General features: G+C 39.5%; 1 protein-coding gene across 3 annotated transcripts in view; it reads right to left on the bottom strand.

Moving 5' to 3' along the window:
• Positions 1-276: 276 nt before the first annotated feature.
• itga1 (integrin, alpha 1) overlaps positions 277-18,415 on the bottom strand; it is a 73,330-nt gene continuing 55,191 nt past the window's right edge. For all 3 annotated transcript variants that reach the window (XM_044174151.1, XM_044174150.1, XM_044174152.1), the window contains 19 exons: positions 17,271-17,416; positions 16,294-16,437; positions 15,867-16,118; positions 14,687-14,817; positions 13,889-14,064; positions 13,634-13,785; positions 11,009-11,119; positions 8,351-8,427; positions 7,653-7,779; positions 7,484-7,561; positions 7,289-7,365; positions 7,111-7,200; positions 6,280-6,382; positions 5,952-6,068; positions 5,770-5,868; positions 5,019-5,123; positions 4,768-4,863; positions 4,569-4,682; positions 277-2,562 (listed from right to left, as the gene is read on the bottom strand). In XM_044174151.1, the coding sequence (XP_044030086.1) occupies positions 2,506-2,562; positions 4,569-4,682; positions 4,768-4,863; positions 5,019-5,123; positions 5,770-5,868; positions 5,952-6,068; positions 6,280-6,382; positions 7,111-7,200; positions 7,289-7,365; positions 7,484-7,561; positions 7,653-7,779; positions 8,351-8,427; positions 11,009-11,119; positions 13,634-13,785; positions 13,889-14,064; positions 14,687-14,817; positions 15,867-16,118; positions 16,294-16,437; positions 17,271-17,416 (2,252 nt within the window). In that variant the 3' untranslated portion in view covers positions 277-2,505. The remainder of the gene's footprint in view (positions 2,563-4,568; positions 4,683-4,767; positions 4,864-5,018; positions 5,124-5,769; positions 5,869-5,951; positions 6,069-6,279; positions 6,383-7,110; positions 7,201-7,288; positions 7,366-7,483; positions 7,562-7,652; positions 7,780-8,350; positions 8,428-11,008; positions 11,120-13,633; positions 13,786-13,888; positions 14,065-14,686; positions 14,818-15,866; positions 16,119-16,293; positions 16,438-17,270; positions 17,417-18,415) is intronic.

Genomic DNA, 18,415 nt, shown 5'->3' on the forward strand with positions numbered 1-18,415 from the left:
AGGCATTAATGTGTACATTACTTTAATGTTGCAGCTGGTAAAGGTGGAGCTAATTTTAATTACTTTATATACTGCTGGGTAGCTTAACCTATAATGATATATGATAATTATTTATTCTTTTCACATGGATGATTGTCAGGAGTGAGAGATACACAGGTGGTAGTGAATAACATTTTAGTGGCAGAACTAAAAGCAGCTCCTTTTACAGTTTGATCAAAATGATTATAAATCTGTTTTACTGTGTAAACAAAAGCAGAAGAATTGATGATCAAGTACTCCTTTGTAAAAAGTCTTTATTTTGTAAATTAGATTCAGTTAATTTCTGTGCTGATGAGGACGCATACAGTCTGACAAACCAGTGCATTACAATGAAGACTTCACAGCAGTGTAGAAGGCTGGGGTGGAGCTCACAACTCTCACTTTGTGCCTCACTCTTTCTCAGGAGTTAAGAGACCGTAACATCTGAGAAAATAATCCCAGACCACCTCAAGTGAACAAAGAGAGACTCATGACTCCACCCTCGTGCATAAGTCTGATGTAGCCATACAATCTTAAAATGACTAACAGTTACACATACATACAATTTATTACATGTGCTTCATGTCAACAGTGGAGAGTGAGAGCTGAGGAATATTTAAATATTAAAAAGCTGCCTCTTCTCCTTCTTCTTCTTCTTGCTGTCTTCCCTCAGCTTCATTGTATGACAGTGAGGGAAAAAGTTGAGAAAGAGGCAGAAACCCAGTCTCCCCAACATACAATATAATCTCTTTTTAACATATTGTGTAGCTGTGCAACTTCTGGAAACAAAAACAAGACAGAAAACCTGAAAGAATAACTTCGTATGGGGTGACATTGAACCTACAGTATGCTAATACTTGGTGTACATATTGTAGCTTGTCTACACTACAAACCACCAACCAATTAATCCCATTTACTATATGGAAACTGCTGGTGAATGGTGACACATATATTTCTACATTGGAAGAAATTTTAAACTTCCATTTTGCAAATTAAAAAGGTTGACATCAAAATATGTTACAGTGGTATCTCATCTCAAATGTGTTAAAGCCTTGGCATTCAGAACACAGCCATTCACCAGGCTTGAAACATCACCTTCAATCAAATAAAACCAAAGTAGTGTATACAAACCCTCATCTTCATGTATATCTTCAGTACAGAATATTTATACTTTCTTTTTCTCGTCAAAATATAACAATATTTACACATTTGCATCTGCTTCGAAAATGTGAGATAGGCCAGATAATTGTCATATATGTTAAATGTTAATGTCATCATTCATGATACTTGTAGCACCTGAGCAAAATCATCTTCTCTGATCACAAAAGAAAAGATTTATGGATAACGTCTCTTAAATTACATGAATTATAGCAAACACAATTATGTACATTTTTAAGCTTTACATTTTGAGCATTTACTTATATTTACAGTACAATCAAAGTTTTGGATTTTGAAGGCACAGCTTTCTGTATCCCTCAGTAACCATGGTGACACTAATTACAAACATTTAACATCGGAGTTAGGACAAGATATTTTTGTTTTTGAATTGTTTAACAAAGATTAAAAGTATAAAGAATAAAAGCAAAAAGACTGCAGCTTTGCTTAAAATAAAGCTTGTGTTCAGGTCAGTGTCTTTAGCCAACATTTTGAAATTAAGGATGTGCCATGTTATATTGTTAAAATTCAGCAAAAATACCAAACAAAAACAAAATTAAAATGCTAAAAGGTACAGTGTTTCATGAAACTAATCAAGCACATAAGCTTTAAAACAAGAATTTACGCTATCAGCCAGACTGCTCCAACACATATAAAATTCACATAATTGTATGTCGCAGAAGCGAAAAGACCTTTGGACATTGTTGCTGTAATGACATACTATAGAAAGTATGTGAGGTGGCTTAGGCGACATTGGATCTTCATACCGAAAAACCTGAGTACTTTTCCCTCTAAAGCTGGAGTGCAGTTGTTGTAGCTCTGAAGGTTTTGTAAAACTGCTGTATGTAATACAGATATATGCTACTTTGCCAACAGATGGCTGTTAAGTGATGGTTTCTTCCTCCTCTCTGGCTCCTCTTCTTGAACGGCTTGACCTGACTTGATGTATTCTGTATATCTGCAAGAAAGAAGCTGATCTAGAACAAATAGAATTAGCAAATACTTCACATAAGGTATACAGTTAGTGCCAACGACTTTATACAAGTAAAAGAAAGCACTCTCTGTGTATGAGACCATCTGAATAGCCCCAGTGTTGTAACCTAGTGCTCATTAAAGGACAAGGGTTGGGAAGTATTTGCAAACATTATTTGACCCAGGCCTACATAGGAAACAGTGAATGGTAACTGTGTTTTCCAGGTTGTCACTGTGTCGTAGCACTGAGGTGTCTGTGGGTCTTATGGCGTCTCCTCCGTCTGCCTGTCACTTTGTGCGACCTGTTGGCTCTGGAAGCAGTCGGTCACAGGGATGCTTGCTGCTGGATGTCTGGATCCTTCAGTCCATCATTTCCTCCTTTGAGTAGTCCCTGGATTTTCTCTTGAAGAAGCCCATCTGAAGGAGCAGAAAGCTCAGTTACAAAACTACAGTTACTCTTTACAAATGTGAATGTTAGTGTGTGTCTGTAGTAAATGAATAGTTTGACATTTTGGGAAATATGCTTATTCCCTATGCTTATTCTTGCTGAGAGTTACTGTAGATGGGAAAAGTGATACCACTCTCATGTCTGTCTGTGAAATGTGAAGCTACAGCCAGCAGCTGGTTAGCTTAGCTTAGCATCAAGACTGGAAACAGCAAAAAACAACTAGCCTGGCTTTGTCTAAAGTACAAAAATCCACTTATCAGCACCTCTAAAGCTCACTAATGAACACGTTATATCTTCTTTGTTTAATCCATACAAAAATGAAAGTGTAGAAACAACACATTGATGTTTTATGGGATACTATTTATTTGTTTATATGTTTATTTGGAGCTCAATCCCAGTGTCCCAAGACTCCATAATAAAATCACTACAAAACCATTCAGAAATATTATAGAAATGTTATGTGTGGGACTATTTGGCCAGGGGCACTGACAGGAGTCTTGGCATCACCATGAGTTCAGCACATAAACCCTCCATAAAACCACAAAATGTATTTTTTACACTTAGGGTTTTGAATGGATTAAGCAAACAAGATATAATGTGTTAATTAGTGAGTGTTAGAGGTGCTGGTAGGTAGATTCTTTTTACCTTTTGACAGAGTCAAGCTAGCTGTTTCCCTCTGTTTCCAGTCTTTATGCTAAGCTTAGCTAACCGTCTCCTGGTTGTAGCTTCATATTTAACGAACAGACATGAAAGTTGTATTGATCTTCTCATCTAACTGTCAGCAAGAAAGCAAATTACCTTATGTCTCAAAATGTTGAACTATTCCTTTAAAGACCCAAGTCATGACATCTTTCATATTGTATAGATGAGAGCAGGCATATGTCACTTTCCTGTCTTCAGAACAACCACGGCGACTTTTTGGGTGAAAACAAGCGCTGTAAAAGTGCCAGCGGCAAATTGAAAACAATTGTGGCACCAAGCCTAAAAGCTGCTGCGTCGCATTTTGCACTTCAAACTAAACAAAAAAACAGTTTACAATTTATTGTTTTCCCCCAAACAGCGAAGTACAGTAAAAGAAGAGATCTGTGGCTTCAGGCCATCCACAGAGAAGATGAAAATGGTAAACTGTGTGACCCAGCCATTCAATACCTCCGTGGCAAACACTTCATCACTGGTTAGTTAATGATGTTACTCAGTAAATGGCATGTGTGCCTATTGTGCCTGCAGATTGAAGCAAATCAGCAAATAGTCTTAGTGATGATGTGACTAAAGTTTTTACTGTGAAAAAATATGGCCCTACCACAAAACACATGCTTTTAGAATGGAGTTTGGTTCAACAGTCTGTTCACTCGAAAGACCGGGGAGCAGAGGGTATAACGTTAATAATTAACATAAACTGAGCTGACCTAAGTTCTAATAATGAACCTTGTAGGAAGTGGGGCTAAACAGACCTGTTTTCTACTTCTCTGCCCGTAGTTAAAGATTGCGTAATAAGCACAAACGGCTATCAAAATTGCCATAGCGATGTAATTAGTTTACAGTAACTTCACATTGGACAGACTACCAAAATAGAAAAAAATAAAGTGTCTTAACAACATAAAAAGTGACAGATGTCAGAAACACATTACCTGAAGATTCCTGGACACTCATCAACCCCTATTTCTTTATTTTTTTCTATATAACGATGCTGATCATTGATCCGCAACGACATAACATAATTGTTTGCCTGACTGGCCATAGGATTTGGGTTCCTAATAGCTAAAAAGCAATACAGCAAGACCTCAGAATTTGCGTTTACCTCTAGTCAAATTAGAGGGGCTGCTTTCACCCAAAAGGGGGCGGGGGCTTGACAAAGGGGCAAAGTACCCGGATGCGCTGCTCTCATCTATTGGCTCTGCAGTGACAAGCTGCCACAGATGATCACGAGGTATTTGAAGATTTGAAATACTCTGCAGTTTGACTCAGGAAACATTACCTTCCAGAGAGCGAAGATGACAAGTGCTAAGATCAGCAGTCCTATCAGGATGCTGATGATGATGATCCAAATAGGGATTCCCCCTAAGGTCTCCTTTGAAACCTGGATCTTCACCTGATTAGTACACACATACATAATGTAAATGTACACATACATGCAAACATACACAAGCATACAATACCAAAACTTTATGACTTACACTTCTGGTCCTGTCACTGCTGTTCAGTCCAAACAGGTCTGTGTTTGTGATCCCCAGTGTGGCATTCACCAACATGTACAGACTGGAAAACTCGCCCTGTAAGATAAATCTCCTTTAAATGCTTTCCTGTTTATCAACCAGTCACTCTGCCTCCCAGTTCTTCACTTTGTTATTCTATAATTTATTTCCATCCAACAAACCAAACAACAGAGAGAGGCAAGACAAGCCAAAAATAAGCCCCGATGTGTCACCTTGATGAACGTAGGTTTCCACACTCTGAATGTGACGTTGACCTGACTGATCGTAGCCTCGGGGATGGAGCAGCTAAATGATGCACAGTAGTGGTTTTCACAGCTCTGTAGGGCAAATCAAACACACACGGTAAGACGGGAGCACACACAGAGAGATGTTTCATAAAGGTGGCTCACAAAAGCAGGGCTTATTATTAATCTGTTTCAGAAAGCCAACTCTGAGCTAATGAGATAACAGTAAGTTAAATCTGGATTTTTTTTAAAATTTATTTTGTGTTTACAGGTTTGTTGACACAGACCCGAGACAACTACTGATCGCATCAATTGTGTAAGATGCAACATAACCTTTAAACAACTTTGAAATATCAAATAAGACCGCAGCCAGGTGATTTATTTTATGGCATAAGATAATTAACATTTTCTAGAAACTAAAGTATCTATCAACTGGCAGAATGGCTGTCTGTCCCTGTTGTATTTTAATAGATGATTTCTGTGCCTTTAATTTTATTTAAGTGACTTTCAAAGTGAAAACTAATTATGAAAATGTTGCTTATTATGAGGCTACAGCTACAGGTCAAAGTCGCCTGAAAACTAACCGACATGGACCGAGTTAGTCTGGTGGGATCAGTTCACATAGTAATTTAGGTCAATTACTGAAATAAGCCTTTTTTTCTGGTAATCTAGCTTTATAAAACACCCCTCAAGTCAGCAATCTTTAGAAAATACACCCACAAAGATGCTCGTCACTCACCAGTAGGAAGACACTGAGTGTTTCTTTATTTGGACTGGGCTTTATAACGCCCGGGTTAATTTTGTCAGGGTTGATCCAACGTGCTGCGTCACATTTCACCTGGAGAGAAAAAAGAGGCAGATATGAAGGTGGGTCTGTCTGTTCAGATACACATGCATGTCCACAGGTGTGTGTATGCATACCTGTGGGCTGGTGGTGACATGTGTCAGGTAAAGTAAGTTGTTCTGCCGAGGAGACAGATGAGGATATGTCACTGTAAGGTTAAGGGGCGGAGTCACCATATCACCTGACTTCTCCACCTGAAGAGATGTAAGATGGAGAGATAGAGTGAAATAGAGAAGAGGCAGGAGTGGCCTTCATTTTACTAATATACTGTAATATTTACAGTATATACTGTACCATATCTGGATTATACTGCACCACATCTGGATTACCACATTTGCATGCAGCTGTATAATCTACATTTATATTAACAAATCACTAGATGTGATCTCTGTCAGCAGATGTTACCGTGTAGCTGATGTTGACCTCCTCTCCAATGATCCTGGTGTCATTGAATACAGTGGAATACTGTTCACCCTCTTTTACTACAACGTGTTCATCCACAGGCCGCCTAGAGGATGCATTTTTGAAAAAAGATTATATCATATTTTTCCTTTCTCAATCAGAGCTTCAGATACAGACAGATGTTTATACATCAAATATCAAATTTAGGTACTATGAAATCAAAACTCTTAGTACCAATATACAATAAGGCACTCTTATTAAAGGGGAACTCCACCGATTTTACACATCAAGGTTTGTTTACAGGTCTTGTGGAGTACTACTGCATATGTGAAAAAAGTTGTATAAAGCCAGCTCCAGCTGCGCAAAGTCTGATAAATTGCCTCAAGTCATGTAATTTGTGTCATCATCGGTTGGGGCTGAAGACTACAAGTTTGAAAATGAAAAAAGCTGGCGGTGTGGAGTTAGAAAGAAGTAGCTTGCTGTAGCTCACTCCTCATCTCTGCTTGAGGCTAATGGCTCGAGACTACATTAGTTGCTACTAGCATAACACACCTGAATCTCCCACCGAACTGTCAGCTGTCAAGTTGAATTGTGGGTAATGTAGGCGCCAGGTTTTGACAAAGAAGAATGTGTGGAATAAAAAATACAATATGTCTGTTTCTACTGCATCACGTTTGATCCTCTCTTTGACAGTTTGACAATGTTATTGGTATAAGCCATTCCTAATGACTTTATTAAATCACTTTTACAATGCAATGTGGCAGAGGAGCAGTATACATGATCAGCAAAGAGTGCATGCTAACTTCAAGAGAGTTGTTTGGTTCAGCTACTCACACTGAGAATATGAGTCCAGCCTCATACTTCACAGGGATGGAGATTTGCACTGTGTTGTCATGCAGGGTAGAAGCCAGCTCTTCACTGTCACTGTGGGAAATTTGCACTTGGTTGATTACAAACAGAAAAAGCAAACAGTTTCAAACTGGAAATAAAAATACTGTGCTGATTCTCTCACCTTGTAGCTGTCACATTGATCTGAATTACCGCCTGAACATGTTTGGGATTTATCTCAAATTTCACATTGAATTTTTCCTGTGGATATTAGATCACATCACATCTTTAATGAGCAGTAGTAAAGATAAAAAAAAAAACTAATATATTGTACAGGTAGTATGTAGCCTGGATCCTGCAGAAGACAGATGAAACGTACCTCTACATTGCTTCCCAAGAAGGGGTATCCAACCGCACACTCCACTTTTGTGTGATTTAGAGTGCATACCTTCTCTGGCTGATAACCCAAAATAAAACATGCATCGTGACACACATCGGAAACCATGTACACTATAATGATGCAGACAGAGGAGTACTAGAAATCTCACCTCTACTTTAACATAGTTGATGTTCGGTGTGAAGCTGAGGATGACTTTAGTGTTGTATGCGTTGTCTTTGCTGTTTCTAACGATGATGTTGACATCAATCTTGTCTTTGTTTGCTTTGATCATCATTCTGAAGAAGAACATGAAAACTGTCAGCGTGCTTAGTTGTGATGCACATATCTCCCCACAAGGGTGCAGTCATGCACTGGAAGGGTTTGCTGCTAATAAGGCTGTGCTTTGAGTGACAAGATGACTAAGATACAGTATATGATACAATGATATACAACTTTTATATACACAACTATAACAAAGTCTGTCTTAAAACAATACTTACATGCCCATATGTACATTGAAAGAGTTATTGGTTGCTGCAACTGTTCCTCCTGTCTATACTGACCATGAAGAGATCCCTTCCTAATAAGATTTCAATGTAAGAGATGAGGGGAAAGTCCTCTTTCTGTGCACACATGGATTTCAATGTTCAGCTGAAGCTAATATGAGGTTTCAGCAGTCTGCGTGGGACAGTGTTTTTTTGTTGAATTGCAGTCCACAAAGAGGGAATTTTGTACTAAAAAGACTATGACTTTGAAAAATATCCACTAATATAGACTGCTGAAGCTTCATCTCGTGGTCATGCTAGTACTGTTTTAAGACAGACTTGAAAAAATGTGAACATATCATTTAATGCTAATTCCACTTACCTTTTTACACTAGGCTCTGCTTTGAGAGAGAGGTCAGCAATGCATTTCTCATCTCTGCCACAGTCCACTAAGGGAATCTACAAGATAGAGACGGACATTTTCAAGATGTAAAGACGTGAAACCTTAAAGTCCCCTTCCAGTCAAAAATATATTTAGCTTATTGTTACTTCACTTGGATGTTTGAGCTTCACTGTGAATAATGATGAATGTACAGAGTTTGACACTAGAAGGATGTTTTCACGTTCAGCTGCTGAAGAGGGAATGTTTTTCTGTGCTCGCCTTAAGTCGGAATTTAAGAAGCATATGTACGAGCACTAGTTTGGAGGCCACATTAACTGACAATGGACTTCAGTGAAGTAGGGACATCTGTCCAGTAGTTAAACTTTTAAAATTAACAATATGTCAAAGCCAAGATTGATTCTCATTGAGTCTCATTGTAACACTAAACCTGTTACTGCAAAACATGTTGCTAAATATAAGTATATTTTGAGGATATGTTGGTGTGTGGCAAGATTATATATTCTACAGATGTGGATCAGATACAAAAGCCCTGATGCGGTTTGAAATATTCTTGGATGTTATTCCATATGAAAGGTTGTCGTATATATCCGAAAACTAACCCCCTAACCCTATATCTGGAAACTTGTATGTATGTATGTATATGGGTGTATATACACAGCTAAAACTAATGCAGTCTAATACAACAGTTCTGCAGTAAATCCTACCCCCTTGAAAGTTATAATGTTAATTTGTTTTAGAGAGGTGATTGATTCAACTGTATGGTTAGTTTGGAGGCTGCAGTTTTGTGGTGCTGTTGAGCTGTATTACGTTATAGTGACAGGTGTTTCTATTATTTTGTCCACCCCATTTATATCAATGAGGATAGGCTAAATTCCCAGTTCCCTGTTATTTAAGTTGTATAATTTGAATCCCTATAAATGTGGTGTACATAAAATGAAATGATAATAAAAAAATATTGGAAGATAAAATAATATTTGCATATTAATGGAAGCAGTAGATGTTATTTTAAGAATTACCAGTTAATTGAACTTTTTTTGTGGAAAAATAACATCAGACACAAATTAATATTCAAAGCAAAGTAGCTTCATATGCATTAGAACTATTTTTGGAAGTGATTTTTAAAATACTGGAACAACATTGAGATCTTCAGAAGCCCCTCTACAGAAATGAGCAGAGAAATGAGAATCAGAATAGACTGCTGTGTATTTGTTTGTACCACTGACTAAAAGGGTGCATTCAGATGACCTTCATTTCCTTTGCCTTTTCCCCAAGAGTGTTTGATGGTCACAGTCGAATGTGTTCCCATTCTCAATGCTCTCCCACTGGACTGTTAAGATCAACAGTGTCTGTTCTCCCAAGAAAGGATGAGAGACCAGAATATCATATGCAGCACAATGTCAAAAGAAAACCTTTAGCTTCCGTTTGATGACTTCCCCCTTTCTGTGTGTGTCCCTTCTCTTCCTTTCAATAACAATAACAGGAGAGGTCCTAACAACGCTTCCTCGCTTGTGTAAGTGCAGCGTGCATTGCTGTTATGACAGTTTCTGACACTGGGGGAATCAGGATGTGTCAGGAGGAGATGGTGTTGTTACTACTGTGTATTTCACACACCAAGGCTTTAACTGCATTCTTTGTTGAAACTGAATTCTCATGTAATATTTTTCGTCTTTATCGGGGGACACATCACTCATTGCAACAATTATCTGGAAACCCTCTTGTTAGAACAACTATGCATGTGGGAGTGTGGGAAGACTGTCCTGACTGTTGGTGTTGAAACACTAATGCAGTCTTGAGGAAACACTGAAGGATGGCATTCAGCTGTTGCAAATGCTATCGTACTGTGACAGCAGCAAGTTTGGTGCCAGACAAGAACACCCCACTTCTAACTCTTGGATTATAGAGACAGACAGATGGAGGATGTTTAAGATGAGGTTCAAATCCTTCCAGTCTGTGACTCTAAATCTTATGTTTACTATTATTTGGCAGATAATAGTAATAGTGCTGGTCAAGCAAAGGAGCACCTTCAGCGGAAGACTTATCCCTCCAAAAAGCACCACAGAGCGCCACAGGAAGTCATTCCTGCCTGTGGCCATCAAACTCTTTAACTCCTCCCTCTAAGGGTTAGTCTGTTTGACCCTAGGTCACTAAACTGGACATCGAGCATTACATCTCCGCCATAATTAATAATAATTGTGCAATATTCTGTGTACTACTCCCGTGCAATATTAGTTTTCCCTTGTTAGTTTTTCTTATTTATTGTATTGATATCATATACCTCTATTACTCTTGACAGTACATGCACCTCCACTTTTTATTACTATTACTTATTACATATGTGGTGACACTGTATTTTATACTGTACTTTCATCATCAACCAGTAAACCCACTTGGTACTCGACACTTAGTTTATCTTATACTTATACCGACATGATACTTATTTATTTTCTGACCTGTTTATAGTGTTTTATAGTGTATCATATCGTTTTCTAGTACTTTCTCCTGTGTGCACTGACGTAAAGGCAAGCTACTGTAACAAAGAGTTTCCCTACGGGGATCAATAAAGTATTTCTGATTCTGATTCTGATAATACTTAATGTGCTGAGAGAGACTCTTATAAGTGATATACAATAGTCTTACTGTCTTATTGATGGATCTGGGAAGGTTTTCATCCAGGACAGGGCCTTGGTTCTCATCAGCTAGTCCAAACTCCAAAGACACCATGAGAGGGTCTCGGAAGTCAGGCCGGGCCTGTCAAGGAAAAGAGGACAGGTGGGACACGACGCGGGGGGGGGGATAAAAGTTGGGAGGAGGATAAAAAGGATGAGAAAGTAAGCAAGAAGGACTTGAAGATCTTACACACCCATGGTCCACCCACACAGCTGTTTTGACTTATTTGGTTCATTAGACTTCTACTCTAATGAGGACTATGTGGGTGTGTACAGACCATGCTTGATTGACAGCTCCCTGACTCTCTTGTTAAGTTTTGTTGCACCTTATTTTGTTCAAGTCATATCATTCGGACTGCAATTACGAGCAAGTCGGAAAAAACATTCACGTCAGCGTCTGAGTTGTAATTCCAATTTCCACCAAAATACCAACAACTTTCTTTGAGCTGCTTCATTTGATTGAACCTCCCACCTGTGCACTGTGGGCTCTGCGCTGGGCACCAAAACACCTGGACACAGACGAGCACAGCGAATAGGGCAAATAAGGGCCTAAGAGTCTACAGCCATGCTAGCAGCTCTCTCAGGCTGTACTTAAGCACAGCGGAGCTTTGAGCTAAGTGCTAAAATCAAAATGCTCACAATGACAATGTTAACATGCCAACATGTTTAGCAGTTATAATGTTTATTGTTCGCCATGTTTACCAACTTAGTTTAGAGTGTTAGCCTGATAACATTTGCTAATTAGCACAAAACACAAAGTCCAGCTGAGGCTGATGGGAATACCATTAGTTTTGCAGGTATTTGGTCATAAACCAAAGTAATGGACAAATTAAAATACTGACCTGATGAAAAGCTCCTAGAGGAAAAGCTGTTACAATTCATCCTGAGGGGAACATGAATGTCTATAACAAATTTAATGGCAGTCAATCCAATAGTTATCGAAACGTTTCACTCAAATGTCAACCTCATGGAGGTGCTAGAGTAAAAGTCAGAGGATCACCAAAGTCAGTAAGCTTCAACCTCTGGACACCATGAATGTATGTACAAACTTTCGTGGAAATCCATTCAAGTATTTCTGTCTGGACCAAAGTGGTGGCCCGACAGACCGTCACCCCTCGAGCCACACTGGTAGCATGACTAAAAAGAGGTCTAATCAACCAGAATAACTGGAAAGACCTGTGTGGGTGTGCAGGGGCTTTTAAATGAATGAAACATGAAGACACCATTTGAAAGAGCTGCGTGACATTGTGAGTTATGGCATGTATTGTGTAGGCATAAATTTGTGTCTTACTCGAGTCTGTGCCAAATTTTGATTAAACCTGAGAGAGAGTATGTAACATAAGGAACACGTGCTGCATCTTTAGTCGGGCACATTACTGACTTGCGTGCGGCTTCATCCATAAAGATTGCGCCTGTTGCATAAAACATGTGAAAGAATGATCATACTGAATATAATCTTCTTGTCTACTACCTAAGAGCGCTGCATTGCAGCCAGTAGGCAGCTATGTTATTTTTACACGTTTGTGCACTGTCTGTGCATTGAATATAGTAAATCAATAATATTGTTCCAAGACATAAACAGGGGACTTTAATACTGAATCGGACCAGGCAATAGAAGTTTTTAATGTAGCAGTTAAGAGCTAATTTCTTTTTTAACTGAGGTTTTCCTTACTGGTTTGGAGCTGGATACTGTGTGATGTGGAGTATCTTTTGGTGACAAATCTGCTTTTGGTTCGTACAGTTGTTGTCAGATCTGTTCAGGTTTGGGTTGGGTCCATCTTGGACTCAGGTAAGATAGTTGTGTTTGTGTCTGTTACAAATTTTATGACCCTTAAAGACCTCAGCACTGGACTATGTGGGAAGTTTCTGCACAAACTGGCACACGAGAACAGAGCAGGTATTCATGCTCAGCACACACAGCAACAGCTGTTTCCACTGATTAGTTCCTCTGTCTCTCGCCTAGGGGCAGCTAATCAGAGAAATCTTTTGCTGCAGTGAACGGCTGGAATGAGAAACTTTGTACACATGGCTTTAAATGTCACATTGCTGAAGACCAATTAAGTTTACAGTAGTAGGTGTAGTTGTAACGTACAAAGGTTTCAGCTGTGATGAACAGTCTGTGATGTGCTTGTTGGGCCACTTGTAGAAATCTTCCTTGACCTGGAATGTCACTTTGTCATATTCTCAAAACACCTAATTAACTCCCATTCACTCTTTCCTTTTTCTCTCCCCTTCTCTCAAACTCTCCAAGTGCCTGTAGATAATTTATCACTCAGAGCAGCACGGGCCTGTACTCGGCGTGCTTTGATCAGGATGGGTCTGTTTCATGTTAGAACCATGGTCTTGGTGTTCTGCCTAACACTTCTCACAGCTTTGTCCTGTCTCCTTTCTGGCTCAAAACACCATTTACATCTCCAACAAGCCTAAAATGTAACATTCATGAATGAACATTACACAAATTGAAGGCATCCAGCTGATTTGAATACTGTGTCTTGTGGATATGGGGCTAAGAATATAGTTTTGGGGTTGATTTCTTACAGGTAAGAAACCATAACTATGTGTACCATGTGTACATCATAAAGATCAGAGTACTTGCCGACATCATGAAGGTATCTGGCACACATTTTCTCTCTCTGTCTTTGATGGTGAAGCTCCTGGTAATCCTACGATCACTTTTATCGTCCGAGGCAATAAATGAAGCCCTGGCTTTTGCACGCAGAGCATCCAGAGTCAGATTGTAGTGGATCTCTGCAGGACACAACAGATAAGAAAACATGTAGTGATAAAACACAACAACTTTGACAGTGAGGAGGCAGAAGAATGAATCAACATAGGATGCTGAATGGCTCACCTGCAGCAGAGTTTGAGTCCTGCTGGTCAGATTTGATACTGTAGGCGAAACACACCTCAGTTGTCACACACACAGATTTGCGTCCACCATGTTCACACTGATGCTGAGACTGCTGCAGATTAATTTTAACAGGGTTAAAAGTCATGTTGGCATGGAGCTCTGCGACATCTCTGGACCTGGTGAAATGAAACAAACATGCCAACTTATAGAAAACACATTGTAGTTGTCAATGGTGCAGTGTGTGTGTGTGTGTGTGTGTGTGTGTGTGTGTGTGTGTGTGCGTGCACTGAACTGTGTGAATGCATTTACTTTCTCAAAAGAAAGAACAAGGAACAGATGCATCTTGAGCATAAAACTTGGCTTAAACTCTCACTATCCAACCGTTTTCTAAAACACAGCCAACAGTCCAGGAAGAACAGTCACTTGCTGCCAAATCCTATTTAAACTCTAAGCCTCTTGGGAGATGGAGTTTTCACACAGCTTTGCTGAGCCTCTGCCAATAGAAACTGTGGGAGAAGGTCTGCCTGGGAAGTTAAATCATGGTGTGGGCTGATGTTTCAAAACTACAAGTACGTAGCCAGACGTTTTAACAGAGAGATCATTAGGAAGTTGTTGGTCTCTAGCCTACAAGCCCAGTGGGACATGCACAGCTGTCTAATCCCGAGTAAGACAATGCAAAACGGACATGTAAAATAATGTCTCCGGCCCGGGATACGGGCACTGCTGCTGGTAATGATTCATGTGGAATGTGTAGTTTTAGGAGTGAATGTTTATATGTTAGGATGGGCCATGTCTCACCAGAATAGTGAAGCCCCTCCCAGGCCTCCTATGGTAACATCAGTGATTCCATCTCCATTTAGATCCATGACTCCATGTATGGACTGACCAAAGAATTTCACCTTTTCACCATCCCCACCTGCAGCAATATGCTAAAGAGACACAACAGAATCAATTAAAGCACATTAAAGGAAAATTCTGGTTTATATAAACCTGGCATATTTCCCATAAATGTGGCTACTGTAATGCTAACTTAGCAATTGCAACCTGTTGTAGAGCCCCCCCACAGCTTCCCAAACAACATGATTTACATGAATCATTTTAAATGCTCATCTCTGAATCTGACTGAAAGTAAACACAGAAAGTAGCCATCTGGTATAGCCATTAGGGCTAACTGCATAGGGATCTGCATTCAGGTCAACTTGCCTTCTGCACATTCATCCGTGCAAATTGGTTTATTTACATTTGTGAGGCTGACCTTTATAGGTTATACTTTCTTATAACAAAACTCAAAAAGCTAAATGCAATGGTGGATTATCCTGTGAATTATTATGAGGACGATCGCAAGTCATTTTACTTTGATGGCCAACTGTATTCATTCGAACCTAAGAGGAAAGAGGAAAGACGGTGAATGGAGGCAGAGGCAGAAACGGAATAGGGCCATCCTGAAAGACAAGATATGTCAGTAAACTGGTGGTGTTCCTGCGCTTACTGCTCTCCACAGCTGACTGAGGAGGAAAACGTTTGGGGACCTGCTGATGCCACACTTGAAAAAATCTAGATGTGTCCACGGGTGAGTATTCACAGCTGTGTAAGTTACAACAAATTAATTTGCGGCTCTGATCAACATTGTCTTCCGGGAGAATGTGTTTCACCTCCCCAAACACCTCCTCCCCAGGAAAACACAGAGGCCGGCTGGACCAAATGTTCAGTTCTCCATATGGTAAGAAAAAACTGATTACAACATGTGAAAGGCTGTTTTATGTGTGACCCATCAAAACCTCAAACTATAACAGTGAATTCTCGTTTCCCTGAATCTCCACAACGGGGGTGGGTGGTGCAAAATTAGCATGACGCATAGAGCCACAATGGCCACATTTCTGGGAAATATGCCAGGTTGAAATATACCAGAATTTTCCTTTAATCTAAATAAACAATTACACATTAATGGTTCAGTGAATGGCACTGATATTGTTCTCACCTGTACAAATTTCTCTTTCAGTGACATCTTATCTCCATGATAGATGTAGACGGCCCCTCGGTGGTCGTTCTCAAAAGGTGCACCGATTGCCACATCATTAAACCCGTCAAGATTGAGATCTGATACTGCTGCAATGGCTGTACCAAACCGGGCACCACATGGCTCATTTTTATTAGTGCAGCTGGCTGAGTGGGCAGTACAACAGGACTGATTGACAGGCTTTAAAGTGAACTCGTGCTCAAACTGGCCGTCCTGGTAATGGAGCAAAGAAAAAAACAAGGACACAAGAAGAGATTACAATAATTAATACAATAATAAAAAGCACCATCACAATCTTCTCAGTGTGAATTTCTGTAGAATCTGACACAATCTCTTTCAATCAAAAGCATGCACAAACGCACAAATAATAATTTGAAATCTTCTGTACCTGGTTAAGTTTGTAGACGTAGACTTGTCCCTGCTCATCTCGTTCTGTGCCCATGTACATTGGAGCTCCGACCAAGAGGAGATCCGTGTAGGTATCCCCATCCACATCCACAGTCTGCAGGACGCTGCCGAAGTAGGAACCAATCTACACAGAGGAGTCAGAAATCATCAAGTCAGTGTTTCAGCAAGTCGCCGAAGCACAAATTTTAACTCATTGGCTTCTGACCTCTATAGACGGGTTTCCATGCAACGTCATCCATGAGATGCGTGCACGCAAGGAGGGGTAAAAAACAAAACAGCTTATGGAGACCTTATGGGTAGCTCAACATGAAAAGTAGTTTTTGTGCCTTAAACTGCACAAATCACAAAAAATAATAGGTGGAAAACGTTTATAATACCAAGAAGGATACCTCCCAGTTAGCTCAGAGAGCAGAATTAGCTATTAGCTCCAGCGATCTGGTCAGAGCCATAGATTTAATATGATGCAAAATACTGGAAGGTGGCGGATAGTTTTACACAGAACCTGGTGAGGAAGAAACATTAGTTTTAAGGTAAGACAGCTCACACTGCTGTGTGTTCATGGCTGTTAATTGAATTGTGCCAACATTTTTCAGGCTCTTTGGTCACTACTTTGGTGATCAGCAAACACAACATTTCTATTTTCTTATTTTGTTTTGTCCAGTGTTGTTTTGCATCTCAAGGCCACTGAAGTTTTCTTACCTCTTAGCCTATCTCTGTGCTGCTGTAACATGCAGATTGTCCCTCGGGGATAAATACAGTCTTATGTTATCTTGTCTTATTTAAAGTATATTAGCCAGTACAACATCAGACACAGAGTTGGCTTAGAATATGAACAAAATCCTGAGGTATCATCTTTCAGCTTTTCAGAAAGACTGATGAAAGACACTTTCTCTGCAAAAATACACTGAATACAAAACAACAGAGGCTAGCCCAGACATCAAACTGTAAAAGGCTCACCTGTTCTCCTTTCAGTATCTGTGAGACAATAATGTTGTACTTTTCATTCAGACGATAGATAACAACCCGGCCTGTGTGGTTGTACCGTGGTGCACCTGTGATGTACAGTTCTCCATCAGGGGTGGATGCTGACTGAACATCATAGCCTGAAGAGACATGTGCACACACAAGCACATACTGTATTAAATTTAATACATACATAAGCAGGCATCATCAGGAATGTGTCATACAGTATATGCTCTTAACAATGTCATGAAAAAAAAACACACTGTGGCTCTCATTGTAGGGTATTTTTAAATGCTTCTTCAGCCAGCTGTTTATATCTCACTGTGTGTAGGAAACTATAAAACACTACTACAGGAAAACACATAAATGTGCATGCTCACACACTCACAGACAAGCAAACAACGGCTATCTATGCAAAGTCTGCCGTCAGAACTTTGGGTAAGAGCATGTGCTGAGCTGAGTTTACAGTACGTGAGCCTGGACCCACCAGTGCTCTTTCTAATGACATGTTGATTAAATAACTTGATATTGTTGTGCTGTGGTTCCTCTACGAGCCATAAAAGGCAGCAGGACGGAGAGAAGAGCCTGTGTATATTATTTATGTGACAGAGAGAGAGGCATCTGCTGTCAAAATTAGACAAATTACATATCTTACTCCTCCATGCAACAGAGACTATATTTATTCTACAGCTGTAAAATTTCACTTAATCTCTTGAAAAATCTAGCTTCTCTCTCTCTCTGTTTAACATAAAAACACTCAGTTTAGATTGAGTTGTTTATGCAAGTGTAAAAACTGTACCACAGTGTGTATTCTCTCTGTATTTTCTTCAGCTTACTAACAGGTGTATGTTTTTGTATTTTTGCTTAAAGCCCCTGAAAACTTCTTCCAAATCTTCAGTGTTTCTCTGTAACATTTAAAATAATAACTAAATAAGCAATGATCAAAGTTAAAAAACATCTTAAGGTATTTTAAGGTATCTATTGAGAGTTTAACACTCAAAAACTCCACTTCAAACGTTTTATTGCCTTGATATAACATGTGACGGTCACCTAGAATTCATAGAACTGTAGCTGCATATATTACTCTCGTTTTAACATCTATACTGGAGGCTGTACATGAGGTTGTAAAACTTTCACAC

Source organism: Siniperca chuatsi, linkage group LG18 (genome assembly GCF_020085105.1).
Source record: "Siniperca chuatsi isolate FFG_IHB_CAS linkage group LG18, ASM2008510v1, whole genome shotgun sequence".
Lineage (NCBI taxonomy): Eukaryota > Metazoa > Chordata > Actinopteri > Centrarchiformes > Sinipercidae > Siniperca > Siniperca chuatsi.